The 15,889-nt window shown below is 41.5% G+C and overlaps 1 protein-coding gene across 1 annotated transcript in view; it reads right to left on the bottom strand.

The window, feature by feature from the left end:
- Positions 1–15,889, bottom strand: part of pip5k1bb (phosphatidylinositol-4-phosphate 5-kinase, type I, beta b) — a 55,754-nt gene that overhangs the window by 33,425 nt on the left and 6,440 nt on the right. The window contains exons 2-3 of the mRNA XM_038270986.1: positions 2,591–2,674; positions 2,392–2,460 (exon numbers count right to left, since the gene is read on the bottom strand). Coding sequence (XP_038126914.1) covers positions 2,392–2,460 — 69 coding nt within the window. The 5' untranslated portion in view covers positions 2,591–2,674. The remainder of the gene's footprint in view (positions 1–2,391; positions 2,461–2,590; positions 2,675–15,889) is intronic.

Here is a 15,889-nt window from a genome sequence, read left to right as displayed (position 1 = left end):
CACCCTCGAACTTTGCTGACACTTTTGATATAGATGTATAAATAAAAACATCTTTAGAGAAAACTATTGTTTTTCCTAATCACAAAAAGATCACAGGTGCTGCAATTGTTGGTGCCCCAAATATCTCTTAAAATAAATGTACCTCAAAGCTTTTAGATATGTAAATGCTCGGCTTTTTAAACTGTCTATAAACATTTAATGAGCAAATGTAGTTTGTACTTTAAATTGAGATTGTGGGCCTTAAATCTCATGGAAAAACAATAGTCTAAGCCCTTAAACTAAGTCAGTGGGGAAATGGTCACAAGAAAATAGCCACTACCTGAGCTTTTTGATACCAGCATCGAGAGCAAGAAATCAATATGTTGAAAGCAGCTGCTGGGACTGTGACATACAAGCCTGGTCAAAGTGAGGGATGTACAGTAGACTCCAAAGCTCACAGATAGGGGCAACAAAAACGTCTGGTAGGTTTGAGAAAAACTGAATAATCCTTTATGGAAAAGCAGATTATGCTGACTGCTAAGTATAGTGGAGGATCCGTGATTATCAGGGTCCATTTCTCCAGCCAAGGCCTTTGGAACTTTTAGAGTTCCTACAATCGTGAGCTTTATGGTAAACAGGATACAAAAAGTGGGTAGTCACTATGAATTTCTGCAGAATGATAGTCTAAACCCTAGAGGACAAATAAACCCAGCCGCTGCTTGCAAAACATGAAATCAACATTACTCATCACCATCTTAGTTTCCAGAGCTACAGTAAGTCCTGTAAAAACCTGCAAAATTACCAAAAAAATGACCCATAACTCTGTACAGTCTAGAGAAAATGTCCAAATCGGAAAAGTTCAACTTAACTCCCTCTGTGTGACAGAATCTTAGCAAATCATGGATGGAGAGGTTGACCTATTTGTCAACCTATAAGTTGTGACAGCTTTTTTGAAATCTTGAGACTGAATTCAAGTTACTTTATTGACAGATTTAATAAGGCATCTCTACAGAAACATTTATATGTGGTGCCAGTAATTTTTTTTTTTGCATCTTTGTAATCTCAGATTTTGTGTTGGAATTCACCCTTGTACCGTAGAGGGCCGCATCCCTACACTTTGAAGACAGGTCTCTGGCTGTCCTGGTCTATGGGCTGAGCGACTGATTCTTATCGTCCCTAGCGACAGTGCTAGATGGAACCCCTATCATAAATACCATCATTCTGCTGGGGGACTCTGCCACCTTACAAGTCCTGATCAGGAGGAACAAACTCCAACTTTTGAACCTGAGTGATGTTCCATCATTGGACTTCTTTGTGAGTCATGGATCACTACTTGTTGGTGTGTTCGATACGCTGGAAGAGGAGGAAGCCATACAGACTCATCAGGCCCAAGCGAGTGGTGAGGGTGCTAGGAATATCTGGTGAAGCTCTTAGTCAGGGACATTTTTAACTTCAACTCCAGCAATACTTCTTTCAGATTTTAAGGGGTTTTTGATGCAGCTGTTGATGCAGGTCTGTTCATTGCATCTGCAATGTCTGTCGTGGTGGAAACCCCTGAACCCAGTGGTGGACACTAGAAGAAGGTACCATTAGGTCAAACATGGCACTTCTTGGGCAGTAAATGAATACTTGTGGAGGAATACTCTGAGGATCTCTTTATTGCAGCTGACATGCCTTCTCTGGTGGAAGCACAGAGTGGGTGCTCAGAGGGGGACTGTATCTCTCTGCTGGCCCTGGTATGTCCTCCAGCTTCCCTTGAGGAAGCTGGTATGTCCTAACCCTAACCCTGGAGAGAAGAATTTCTGTGATTCTCTGCCCGCCAACAGGTCTTGGATAAGCGGGACTTATTTTCTACCGTTTCAGTGACTTTCAGATTAAAAACAGCATCAAATTCAAATAATCCCTTATTGTATGCTTCTGTAACCATAAACAGTATATTTCTTCGGTGTGTCTGTCTTTATACTTGGACAGGGGTTTGTGGTGAACCAGTGCCATACAACAAGAACATGGAAATATTTACATAACTACAATTTCCACTAAAAATAACTCAGATAAGATGAGAGACAAATATTCCTTTATCCTATAAAGTGGTCCATACTTTTTAATCCAGTCTGAATTAAAGGTAGCTACTGTGCAACCAAAACTTCATGGCTACAACTTCATAAAAATTGCTACACAAAATGACGTCTACAGTTTAAACATAAAAAAGTAAAGAAAACAAAGTGGGATCAGCACTTGACTGGTCTCTGGCAGCCAGCCCTAACAAGGGTCAGGACATTATGTGCTGCAGCACAAGGACATTTTAACCCACTCAAGTTACTCAGAAGTAAAGCTGATTTGGACTTGTCAGCTCTAAAACCAAGGCATTTAACAGAAAATGATCAGAAAATTAAAAACAAAGCATGACTTTACCTTTTTGTATGTTTTCTCTTGGCTCATACTGCGAGGCCCTTCCGTCCTACTTTCAGATGCGGTTGACATCTAAAAAAAAGCAAGACCCGAATAAAAAAAGTGTGACAGTGCCAACAAGAGACTGTGGTCTATTACATAACCCCAAAAAATAATAATAATAATAAAAAAAACATTATATAAGAAAAGGAGATAAATTTACCTTGCTTAGAGATAAGCTGTGCTGGGCCAACAGCAATCAGGGCAACACCTCTTTATTATTAGGTTGAGCAATCATCAGGAGAGCCTTTATAAGAGAACAGGAGCACAGAAAGCATTATGTAACAAAACCGAAGGCACTGTACTCCTCATAGATTAGGCATTACATGAGAAGAAAGTTGAAAGGTATGATATAATAAGTTAAACCAAAGCTAGTGAGGTGATTGTTTTGCATAAATGGTCAACTTGGAATAGTTTGTTTGCAATAACTCTTTATAAGAGGCTTGCTTTGAAGCAACAAAACAATCCAGCCTGTCAGCTCTACAGCTTACAAATCAAGCAACACACTCCAAGTTCAGTTGATTGTAGAGCAGAGCAGCAGTTAATGAGTCAGAGCTCTGGGGCAAAAGTTTTTAACTCTCCCAACAGCACAAGCAACTTCTTACTAAGCCACAACACTCCCAGCACCCTCCCGTTCCCCCCACCCCCACCCCCCTTCAAGCCACTCTGCTTTTGGCTTTCCAAGGAAAAGAAAAAGTCTGAGTGACGGTTAAAAATGCCGCACCTTTGTGTCTGCATCACAGGCAAATCATACTGCAAACTGGGAGGTGTAAAGCAAAACAGGAACCCGCCGTAAGTCTGGAGTTTGCCTGACAAAGCTGTGTCATATCTGCACTCACCACACCACCTGCATTTAAATGCACCTGCAGGAGCCGAAAACCTTGAATGACTTTCTGCTTCATCAGCGCTTGACGCCATGTCCTCAGACCAAATGCTCTGTGACCAGCGGTCGCATCACCTTCAGATCCTCTGCACATCTCAATGAAAAGTCTATTTAGAAACCTGCTGTCCAAGATATTCTTTTATATTACACCTTAAAACACAATATCAACAACAACTACAGATTATAATCCTGTTTATTAGATACTAAAGAAAATGCCACCTTGAATCTGAACCTTGAATTCTATTCAACTGTATGAAGCATAATGTAGGAACATTGCCCTCCTCCATCTATTCCTACACATTGCCAGTCAGCTGGCTGAAAAGGGGCCAATAAAATTCCTCCTGGCATAAAGACAAAGCCTTGAAAAGTAGTTTTAGCATAGCGGAAAAAGAATACCACCCATTCAATTATTAAGGTAATAATTTTATTATTGGATAGGTAAGGAGCCGCAAGGCTGTTATCTGACTGCAGCAGGTCATGTAAATAAACACCTAACAAATATATGTTTGGTAACCATGTTTTACTGAATAAAGAGCAAAAAAAAAAGATTAAAAACAAGATTAAAAACAATATCTAAATGTAGCAGGTATTCTTTTCAGAGTTTAGTTTGATCAAATCTTAACTGAAAGACGTGAATGTAACGGCTGGCCAATAATTCTGGCCGATGGTAAACATTTTTCACTTGTATTGGCCGATATGAGCAAACATTAGGTCAATTCATCAGTGCATTCAACACCCATGCCTTGAGATCAAATGGAGCACATGCATTGCTGCTCCCTTCATCTGCTATTCATTAACATGTTTGATTTGTTAATAAAAGTTTAAGTTCAAATTGAGACTTCTGTAACATTTGGTATTAAAGTGTCATTTTTATTATGCAAAACATAGGAAAGAAAACAATATTGGCTCCAAGAGAGGCAACACAGCAGGGCTAATGTCAAAATAATCTGAAGCAGCATCAGCCTAAAGAAAAATGTGTATTGGTCGATCTCTGATTTTTATTAATGTAATAATTAACATGTTTGACGCTTTAGCAGCAGTAGAAATAGATTTTTACACTCTTCTGTGTAGAAGTTGGACTGAAGAAAGAACTTGGCTTTTCCTATTACTAATCAGTTACTTGAAATACAAAAAAAGGAACCACTAAAGTTTAAAGAAGCTATTTTAAAGAAAACTAGGGTTTCACTCAGAGAGCAAGAGAACAAGACATCCAGCAGATAACAGAAAGGCTGATTACAGTACTCATTATCATCCTTTTGAGCATTTGACCCCTGTCTTCTCATTGAACCTTGGCTAACTCAATATTAAGTATATTTTCTTCTAGGTAAACCAGAGTTTTAAAATAGAACTGATACATGCTTTTAGATTAATGCAACCTCACATCAATAGACGACGATGCCAAAAGAATGCAGCCAACACCATGAGCTCTCATCTCCAGATAAATCCGTATCTAGACCAGTTCCTCTGTTGCTATAAACACAACAACACATATTTTAGCCAGAAGCACAGAGCAATCTATCTGTTTGGGAAATTGAATCCTTTATATTCTTTCTTTCTCCCTCAAAAAAGGCAACATCCCATCAATTATAAGGCAACACGTTTGCACAACATTAGCCTGCAGCAGGGTAAGACAGAATGAGATCCTGTTATCAATCATGAGCTGTGTCAACAGAAGTAGAATGGTATAATAATGTGTTGATCCACCTGAGCCTTTACTTGCTCTGACTATCCTAGCTCTCTGAAGCTGAGGAATTTTAATGAGTTCGGCTCTCAGGGCATAACAGCTCTGACCTGAGAGCCTCCCTGTTTCTACTACCCTCACCTGACCCAAACAGCCCAGCTGCACGCTCCACTACCACGTTTCCAGAACAATCCATGGGAGGCCCGCCGCTGCAGCACACAAACAGCAGCTCTCCTGTTCATTTCATAACAAAAGGCGGGCGGACGTTTGAACACGCTGATGTGAAATGAACAGATGGATGTTCTTAACCAGCTGTGACTTACTTCTGCCATCCACACCATTGGCAAACAAACGCAGACACACTGGAAGAGGACAAGGAAAACAGGACAAACGTCAGACGTCAGTGAAAACATGACATCTCACATGCTCCTCTCTTCAGTCATTGTCATGGTCAGATCATGCCATGCACGGAAAGTTTGTCTGGATGAAAACAACTTGTTTAAAAGGATCTAGATGAGCAACAGCATGGAGAATCTGCTTTTAAAAGCTTGAATATAAAAATATATGATGGTTTGAGGTGCCTTGCAAAAGTAACCCAACCCTTTGACATTTTCAACATTTCGTCAAGTTCGAACCGCAAACCTGAATTTTTTCTATTGGGATTTTATGTTATACATCAACATAAAGTAGCTGTAACTGTAAAGTGAAAGAAAAACATCACTGATTTACCTAAGTTACCTAAGTAAAGAAAAGTGTGTCCTTTGTATTTAGACCTCCTTACATCAGTACTATGTTGAGGCTTTTTGCTGCAGCTAAAGGTCGTTTAACATAGGCCTGGACTCTGAATGGACCATTCTAGTACATTGATTTCCCTTGATCTAAACAAGTGGCATGGCTGTATATTTTTGGTTGTCGGGCTGCTGTTGTTTTCCTTAAATAGACCACTTTAAATCAGTAGGACTGTATGATTTGGTTCATTTGTCTCTGTAAAGTGCCTTGAGATGACATGTGTTGTGAATTGGCGCCATATAAATTAATTTAATTACTGAATGAAACTTCCAACTGATTTCTTTGCAGCCTTCAGGGTCTCCCTTTTTTATCTCTGTCCATCTTCACCTTTGCCCAGCTTCTCTATCCATGCTGAGGTAAAGCAACCCCACAGCCTGATGCTGCAGGCAGAATCGTTTTGCTGCAGGATGGTGCGTTCAGGGTCACAGACAATATTAGTTTTACCTCCACATGTCATACTTTACATACACTCTGAATAAAAAGAGTCAAATTTTTGGTTATATCAAACCACAGCATTTGTTTGCTACCCCATATCCTGTTTACAGAAATCCCTGTTTTATTTATTTATTTGTCATGATCTTGGCACGTATGGCTGGATTTGCCTCCTTTCTCACATCTGCTTACAATAGCTGTTCCCAGCCATTGGTGCCAGATTATTTGAGCCGAGTGTGAGAATTTTCTAGCTATCTGTGAGTTTCTAAAACCCTGATCCTGACTAGTTTCTGTCCCTGGACTTCTGAGTTTTGGTTGCCCCTGTACTGCTCTGTTACCTGATTTGTTTTCGGACTATTACCTGGATTCTGCCTGCTAATGACCTTGGACCTGTCTTCTTACCCCGGCTTGGATATTCCTTTTGCGCCTCTTCAGACTTCTGATCTCTCTTCTGGCCTGAAAACCTGCTCCTGCTTCTACTCTGGTTCTGGATTCTGCTCTTCCGTGTTTTCTGGCTTTTGTGCATCTGCCTGCTTTGCTTCTCTCCAAGAACTCTGGAAGCTACGGAGAAACAATCCCTCACGACTTCACCCCTTCTTCTGGGCTTAGACTGATCTATACCAGGTTAGAGACTCACACGCTCCTTATCGTTTCCCGTCTGAGTTCTGAAGTCACTAACCTGAACTTCCGTCTCTACAGAGTATCCAGAGAACCTGTCCCTGCTGACGAAAAGCCACACGCTAGTGTCTTTAATAAACGCTTGTTTTGAAATTACACTGATCTGTCCACTTTAATTCTGGGTCCTACGATCTGAGCTTCTGACATTATTTTTGTGTTTTGGTTTTTTTTATTATTGCCACCCACCCATATCTGTGTTGCGAAGCTGACAGCTGTCCTGTCAATAGATTTTCCCACCTGAGTTTTGGATTTCTGAGGCTCCCCTAGAGTCATCTTCTCACACATCCTTTCTGTTTAGACAGACAGCCAAGTCTTAGTAGGTCAGCAATCCTAATGTACTGTTACCTTGTTCAGATGATGGGTTAAAAAGTGAAAACCTTGGGATATTCTATAATATCCAGACCCTGGATAAACCTGTCCACATCCTCCTCCCTGACCTGTTGTGTTCCTTGGATCCCATGATGCAGTTTCTTCAGTAATGTTCCCTAACAAACCCCTGAGGCCTTCACAGAGTGGCTGTATTTTTTTTTTTTTTACATCAAAATAAACTCAGTTGGATTTTATTTACTAATCAGATAAGTTCAAACTACAATGAACACTGGGTTTTATTTAGCAGATAATATATAATAAATAAACTACTGAACGGAGTGCAAAGTGCTTTGGTCAAGTCCTCAGACTTGAAAAAGCGCTATATACCTATAGGCCATTTATATTTCATCATTAAAACTATGTGTCCTTTATGATTAATACATTACCTAATTAACTATTTTGATGTTTTAAACCTAAACAAAATTTGAGATTGAGTTTTTAAAGAAAAAGAAGAAAACTAGAAACAAGGGCTTTAGTGAGTTTATTGTAGGGTTTGATCTGTTTTGTGCTGCTATTATAAACAGGGGAGGTGATGTATTTCTAACACTGCAGTAGAAGGAAGCATCCTTTCCAATGTGGGTCAGGAGCAGAAGAAAAGAGAAAACTAAGTTCTCGGTCCAACCTTTAACAAATAAACTGTTTGGACAAAGAAACTGTGTCTATAAAGGTGGAAATTGTTTGGGCAGGTGAACACATTTCAACATTACAAGTCTGGCTCTTATTTACTTCGTCAACTTTTGACATTTGACACACTTTTCTTGTGTGTTTATAAATCATTTTATGTGTTTGTGTTTTTTTATCACGTCCCATAAAAAAACTAACCGGCTCCCCTCCCCTGTGGAGATCTCTGTTCGTAAACAGCTCTACTACAACTTGTCCCACGCCCCCCTGTCCAAAATTATTTCCCCTTTCAAACAAGCCCACTTGAGCGCAGATCAAACGCTTGTTCTCAAGCCATATCTCCTTCATGGTTTCAAGGTTACTGCCAAGGATGTCATTAGGCCCTACTGGAAGTCAAACAAGGCTGCAGCCGAGTTGTCTGGGAGAGAAAAATCTGATGCTGACATGAGACTGGAGCTGCCTGCTATGATAACGATGCAAACCAAATTAGGTCTAATTATGATGAAATTAAGCTTCTCTGACAGTGACATTAAAGCTGAGACATGTTCAATCACAGAAGCTCCTGCTATCACCAGGATACAAACAAATCCAAACGTTGTTGGGCTTTTTTCCTTACTGCTTTGTTTCCCTCCCTAGAAACAGTAATATCGAATTACTCCAGCAGACTGTAAACAAAATGATGGATCAATATTAAGACAGCGAGGCAGAGCACTAAGGGATCAGGCTGCTTGGCTACTGTGACCCCTACAATCACCAACTGTAACACTAGAAGAGCAAAGGGATGAGAAAGGAGAAAACCAAGAAGCTACACGCTGTCGTTTTTGCTCCTCGCAAGAGATGATGGATGTGTCGCCTGGTTTCATGGAAATACCAGTTTTAAGATCCAATTTAATTCATTACTTTTAATCTAATCAATTTAAATATACAAACATTTTTTTCTTTAGACAGTGAGTAATATTGTTTGAAAGGGCAACACAACAGATCTCAGTCCGCAGTATCAGCTTTCGATTTTTTTTCTTGATTTTTTTTTTTTTCTGATCTGCTGATTACCATTTTACTTTTTAAAAGATTAAAACAAACTTACTTTTGTGGACATTGATTTAAACAGTGACCATTAAAGGTTAAATGCTCCGTAGGCAGGAGTTTAGTCCAACATTAAAAGAAAAGGATTAAAGGACAATCCTATTCTATAAATCCAAGCATGTGTCCTTCATCCTTCCATCTGATTTAGTAACCAAAAAAAAATATATTGATTTTTTCAATAAACAACAAAAAAAAGTTAGTCAATACATAGAAAATAGACTCAGTCCAATTAATTGGTTGGTTAGTTATTGCATCACTGATCAAATTAATAGATTGATTAGCTGAATTAAACAGTTATAACTTGTGATGTCTGATCTAACATGGTTATAAAGGAAACTTTGAATGATGGGTGTAGGATCTCTGATTAAACTTAACAACCAGTCCCTGCCAAGTAAGTCAAACAGCCACCTTTAGGCAGCCATCTTTTTACTAAATTTTGCTAAAATTATTTTTGTTTATCTAACAATCTGAGTTCTCACCTTCAGTCTTACAGGATTTAGTGTTTTTACATTGACAGAGAAACAAAGACTGAGTTGGCTGCTGCAGCATCCCAAATGTGTCATGTTATCTGACTGGGACACAGTTCCTACAGACAAACTTTAAAACCAGTCACCAAACTTTATGGTGTGCTTGTATGCAATACCTTAAATATAAAGAACAACTTTTTCTGTAGTTTTTTCCACATAACCATTAACTGGAAGTCCATTTTTAATACAGATTGGTACGACCCTGTTTATAAAAAAGTCAAAAAAATACAGCAGCATTACTAGCATTCTCAAAGAATGGATCCTCCCTAGTGGCTCTTCAACTCTATGTATAAAGCTGTGAAGAATTCTAGCCTAGTTAACCTAGTTAGTTGGATAATAAGGTTGCCAGCAGAAACTTCTGCTGGGGGCAAATAAGTGATAGGGTTGTCAAAAGTATCGAAACTCAAAAAAGTATTGATACTGAAACGTTGTATCCGGATACAATTCTCATTTTCAAAAGTATCGATACAGTGCCACCACCAGTGGCACCTAAGCAGTCATTCATCTAAAGTGCAGAATAGAGGACAATGCACATTCAGAACACTGTGTTATTGAATAATTCTGTGCACTTTTCAGTTTCAGACTTTTTTTTGTAAGAGGTGCATCTGCTGAGAATTATTTTTGTTTCTTAACGGGTTTGTCATTGTTATGTGTGCAAAGGAAGGAACACTTAATTTTAATTTTATACGTTTTTTTATCAAGCTTGCTTAATATTATGCACAGCATACAACCTTTATTGTATTTATTTATTGTATTTTATTTATTAATGAAAATATTTCTGTAGAATTTTGGAGTCTTTGTTTTTATCCTTGTGGTATCGAAAATGGTATCGAGTATCGAGTATTTTCCGTAGTATCGGTATCAAGTTGAAAAGTTTAGTATCGTGACAACCCCAATAAGTGATACTTCCTGCCATCCAGAATATGCTCGGTAAGTTAAGTGCAGACCTGGTAACTACTGATTAAACGCAGCATGTTATCTTACAGAGCTGTTGAACTTACAGGCATATATGCCATTTATTTGATGTATTTTAAAGCACCGCTGTGTAACTTTTAACCACTAGGGGCGCTACTACTGCAACTACCAGGTTTAGCTCTTATGAACGCAACCAACAGTCTCCATCCCTTTCAGCTTGGTAATTTTTTCCCCCCAGCGTTTTATTGTCATTACACTGTACACATTAAATCTCTGCATTTAACCCATTCCCTTGGGGAGCAGTGTGGGAATTAAGGGTCTTGCTCAGGGCCCCAGGGTGGTAGTCTGTGGGAGTGGTGTTATGATTCTGGCCTGTCTGCCTGCTCTGCTCTCCCTGTGAGCAATCATCTCCAGCTGCTGCCTGCTGCACTGCAGTGCAATCAGCAGAATGTCTCTCACCTGTGTTCAAGCAGTTATAAGCCTGCCTGTGTCAGGCAGACAGGGCCAGATAATTGCAAACCAACTAGCAAGCAGTATCCAGCACTTAAAGTTACCTGACCAAGTCTTTGCTTCATGGATTTTCCCTTTTTGCCTAGCCCTTTTTGGATTTCTCTGCCCTCTGGACAACGACCCTGTTTCTGCCTCTTGACTTCTGCCTCCTGCCAAGCTCCCTGTTCACTAAAGCATGTTCAGTCAGTCCTCCTGCGCCTACTCCAGAACCACCTTTTTGTCAAGGCAGAGAAGTGCGAGTTTCATACCACCTCCACTTCCTTCCTTGGTTTCATCATCTCTCCCAATAAGGTTATTGTGGATCCCTGCAAAGTTACGGCGGTTCTAGAATGGCCCACCCCTACTAATCGTAAACAACTACAAAGGTTCCTGGGGTTTGCTAATTTTTACCGCCGTTTTATCCGCAACTACAGTCAGGTTGCCGCCCCTCTTCATGCCATAACCTCATCTAAGGTTAAGTTTGTTTGGGGTAGTCAAGCAGAGGAGGCTTTCACCAAGCTCAAGACACTGTTCACCACTGCCCCAGTTCTCCGGTCCCCTGAAACTGAGAGACAATTCATAGTGGAGGTTGACGCCTCTAGCACTGGGGTAGGTGCGGTCCTGAGCCAGAGGACCTCGGATGGTGGGATTCACCCTTGTGCTTTTTTTTCTAGGACATTGTCACAGGCTGAGCGTAACTATGATGTGGGGAATCAGGAACTCCTGGCAGTTAAATTAGCCCTTGAAGAATGGAGGCACTGGTTGGAAGGGTCAAAGGAACCGTTTCTGGTCTGGACTGACTATAAGAACCTGGAGTACTTGAAGTCTGCTAAGCGCCTTAACTCCAGGCAAGCCAGATGGGCCCTGTTCTTCGGACGATTTAACTTTGTCCTTTCTTTCAGACCCGGAATCAAAAACATGAAACCGGATGCCCTGTCCAGAATTCATGAACCTTCTGAGCTGATGACCAGTGGAGCTGGGGAGTTCATTCTCCCAGAGGCAGTCCGGTTGTCTGTTACTATGTTGGAACTGGAAGGAGAGGTCAGGGATGCCATAAGGGACTTTCCGGTTCCCACTTCATGTCCTCCAGATCGACTGTTTGTCCCAGACCGCCTGGTCCCCAAGGTACTGGACATGTGCCACTGCTCCCGTCTTTTCTGTCACCCAGGAGTCAGTAAGACAATACAGGTGGTCCGCTCGCAGTTCTGGTGGCCATCCCTGACAAAGGATGTCAAGGAGTTTGTTGCTACCTGTCAAAGATGTTGCCAAGCTAAGCCCTCCCGCCGCCCACCCTCGGGGTTGCTGCGACCCCTTCCGATCCCATGCCGTCCCTGGTCTCACATCGCCATGGACTTTGTCACAGGTCTGCCCCCCTCTAATGGTTTCACTGTCCTGTTGACTGTCATCGACAGGTTCTCCAAGATGGTTCATCTGGTGCCCCTCAAGGGACTACCATCTGCTAAGGAGATGGGGGTGGTCTTAGCCCGTGAGGTCTTCCGTCTTCACGGCCTGCCCAAGGACATTGTCTCGGATAGAGGACCACAGTTTGTTTCCAGGTTCTGGAGGGAGTTTTGCTCCACGCTGGGCATCTCTGTCAGTTTATCTTCTGGTTTCCACCCACAGACTGATGGACAGACGGAGAGGGCCAACCAAGAGATCGAAACCAAGCTTCGCATTCTCTGTGAGTCTGACCCAACCAAATGGTCTCACAACTTGCCATTGGTGGAGCAGGCTATCAACGCTCTCCCGTCCTGTACCACTGGTCTTTCCCCCTTCTATGTTGTTTATGGTTTTCAGCCACCGACGTTCTCGATTCAAGAAAGGGAGGCCAAAGTCCCCTCTGCCTACGCCGCTGCCGTCAGGTGTCAACGTATCTGGAGGAGGGACAGGAGGTCCATGATCAGGATGTCTGGGGTTCAGTCCAGGTCTGCCAACCACCATCGTCTACCCGCTCCCGATTACCAGGTGGGCCGGAAGGTCTGGTTGTCCTCTAAGGACCTTCCCCTGCGGGTAGAATGCCGTAAGTTGGCACCCCGCTTTATCGGCCCTTTCCCAATTGCCAAGGTTGTGAACCCAGTGGCTGTCCGTCTCCAGTTACCCCGGTCTATGCGGATTACACCTACATTCCATGTGTCCCGGGTAAAGCCCTATGTCCCACCTCGCTTTGGGCCCACCTCTGACCCCCCTCCTCCGCCCCAGTTTTTGGATGGGGACCCTATCTACACGGTCCGCCGTATCCTCCGATCCAGGAGGCGGGGACGGGGGGTCCAATATCTGGTGGACTGGGAAGGATATGGACCAGAGGAACGGACTTGGATTCCAGGCCGTTTTATCCTTGACCGGACTCTCATCAGGGACTTCCACCACCTCCACCCTGATCAGCCTGGTGGTCCGTCCGGAGCCGGACCTTGAGGAGGGGGTACTGTTATGATTCTGGCCTGTCTGCCTGCTCTGCTCTCCCTGTGAGCAATCATCTCCAGCTGCTGCCTGCTGCACTGCAGTGCAATCAGCAGAATGTCTCTCACCTGTGTTCAAGCAGTTATAAGACTGCCTGTGGGAGGCAGACAGGGCCAGATATTGCAAACCAACTAGCAAGCAGTATCCAGCACTTAAAGTTACCTGACCAAGTCTTTGCTTCATGGATTTTCCCTTTTTGCCTAGCCCTTTTTGGATTTCTCTGCCCTCTGGACAACGACCCTGTTTCTGCCTCTTGACTTCTGCCTCCTGCCAAGCTCCCTGTTCACTAAAGCCTGAGTCTGGCGTCCTGGACCTAATTCCTGCCTCTGTGCTCCAAGCCACCCAACTGTTGGCCACCCAACAACAGTTTTAAGGAGAAATCTGCTCTATTCATGCTGCTGAAGGGAGGACTCTTTTAAGGTTAGTGGTTTTGTTGGTTTCATGCTTTTCACTATTTGATCTCCTTCAAGCCACTAACCTAAATCTCCCTCCTTAGAAATCCCTGACCCACGGTGGATGTGCTCCTGATGTCCTGAGTTTTTAATAAACTGTTTAAATCATTATTCTGTGTTCTGGCTGAAACTTTGGGTCTTCTGACTGGATCATTACAAGTGGGGCTTGAACTCAGAACTAACCACTAGGCCGCCACTCCCCAAAGCAGGCATTAGCGTGAAGGGTCTTGCCTAAGGACTGACACTGGTGGCTCAATCCCCATCTGGGATACGAACCCAGGCTTCCTGTTTGCAGGATCACTTGAGCTAGCCAGCTGTGGTGATGTTGCTGATGATGCTGTGGAGAGCTTAGGCTGCTGCAATATGCTGTTCTGTCATATTAACCATTCAACAATGGACTTCACTTTCTCATATTTTATAAGCATTTTTTTTTAAAGAGCAGCCAAGTGCTGCATATTGATTGGAAAAATAATTTTATATATCTCAAATTAAGCTAATACTTGGATAAAAACATATGCACCATTGCTTTAGTATAGTTAAATCAGTATCAATAGTTAATAAAAAAAAGGTGTTTGAGACAAAAAGGTATGCTCTGGGTCATTTCAGGTACGAAACTATACATATGATTTTATGCATTTAAAACACATACTGTGAAAAAGAATGTCAAGTATTTCCTCTTTCAAAATGTATTATGCCTTGCCAATGGATTTTGGGTCTGGGGAGTTAACCATAAAACAGCTTTACAGGCGGTGGATACTGACTCGTGTTGAATTTTAAAGAGTGATTGAGTCACGATTACTACTACAGGCTGAACAAAAGCTAAAACAAAAAGAAAGCTGAACATCATTTTTAAATCACAAATGTGTATTTTATGTTTCAATAGCAATCGAATATCCTGTATTTAATCCACACATCCTCTCCCAACAGCATGAGAAACTGATCTATTCCATGTTTTAGTACATTGGGAGGACTGTTTGTCTTCATTCTCTCTGACGGACAGGCTGTGACGCAGCTTCAGGGTAGGATCAGCCCACTAACAGCAGGCACCATGCAGCACTGCAGAGTATTGCGTGTGTGAATGTGATTAGAAGTCCGAAGGAGCACTAGCAGCGTGTGAAGATAGTGGAGTGGACAAAGCAGCTCATAACTGAAGTTTCAGGGAAAGAGCCTACGAATATAGACATTAAAAATAGGCTAGGCTATCACCTAAAAGTAGAACGAAGAAAGGTCACTAAAAAAAACCTCTTAAGAAACAAAATGTTCCCAATGTGATGCCTGAGCAGCTACCTTGAGATTTAACTTTTAAAAAGTTTTACAAATTCAATAAATTCAACTAAAAATGAATGAATTGGCAAGAAAATGTGGATATAGATCAAATAAAAATCATTATACGAAGGAGTTCTTTATTTCCTTTTCTGCCTTGATATGCGTATGACCTTGAGTGACATCCCCTTCTTAATAGGAAGTATGAACAGACACTGATGATGGACAAGGAGACCTTCCCAAAGGTTGGAACAGACTCTCATTCTATAACAAACTCACTTATCGGTATTGATAAGGAAACAGCTTTATGCATCAGTGCATAAAACAGTTCTAAGCCACAATCCACTCAGCATAAAACTTTTAACTTTGAACAATGTGTGCAGGCAATGTAAAGAACTCGCTCTATGTACTGCTCTTTAATCAGTCCGGAGGCCACATGAAGTTTGGAGGTCCTTAACTACTGACTCTGCAGACGACTATCCATCTCAGTACACATATAAGTTTTTGTTAAGCTACCTTTAATATGTGACTCTAAGGCAATATTTAATACTTGTATGCATAGGTGCTGGATTTTATAATCTTGAATGTGTGAAACACACTGAAACAGAAACTAAAAGGACACCAATGATGCTAACTTTTTCTAGCTTCAGTGAAATTGGTATAAAATCCTGCACAATAAGTACACTTATTAAAAAAACAACACTTTAATTTACCAGGTGATTATTTGATATCTAAAAATGATTAAAAATGTACTAAAAACAAACATTTTTACTGTAGGAATGGATGTTTTCTTTTTAAATAAAAGGAATTACATCCTGTTTTT

Source organism: Cyprinodon tularosa, unplaced genomic scaffold, assembly GCF_016077235.1.
Source record: "Cyprinodon tularosa strain WSP-4 unplaced genomic scaffold, ASM1607723v1 ctg785, whole genome shotgun sequence".
Taxonomy (NCBI): Eukaryota; Metazoa; Chordata; class Actinopteri; order Cyprinodontiformes; family Cyprinodontidae; genus Cyprinodon; species Cyprinodon tularosa.
The sequence above is the reverse complement of the archived record's forward strand: the minus strand, read 5'-3'. Positions and strand labels throughout refer to the sequence as shown.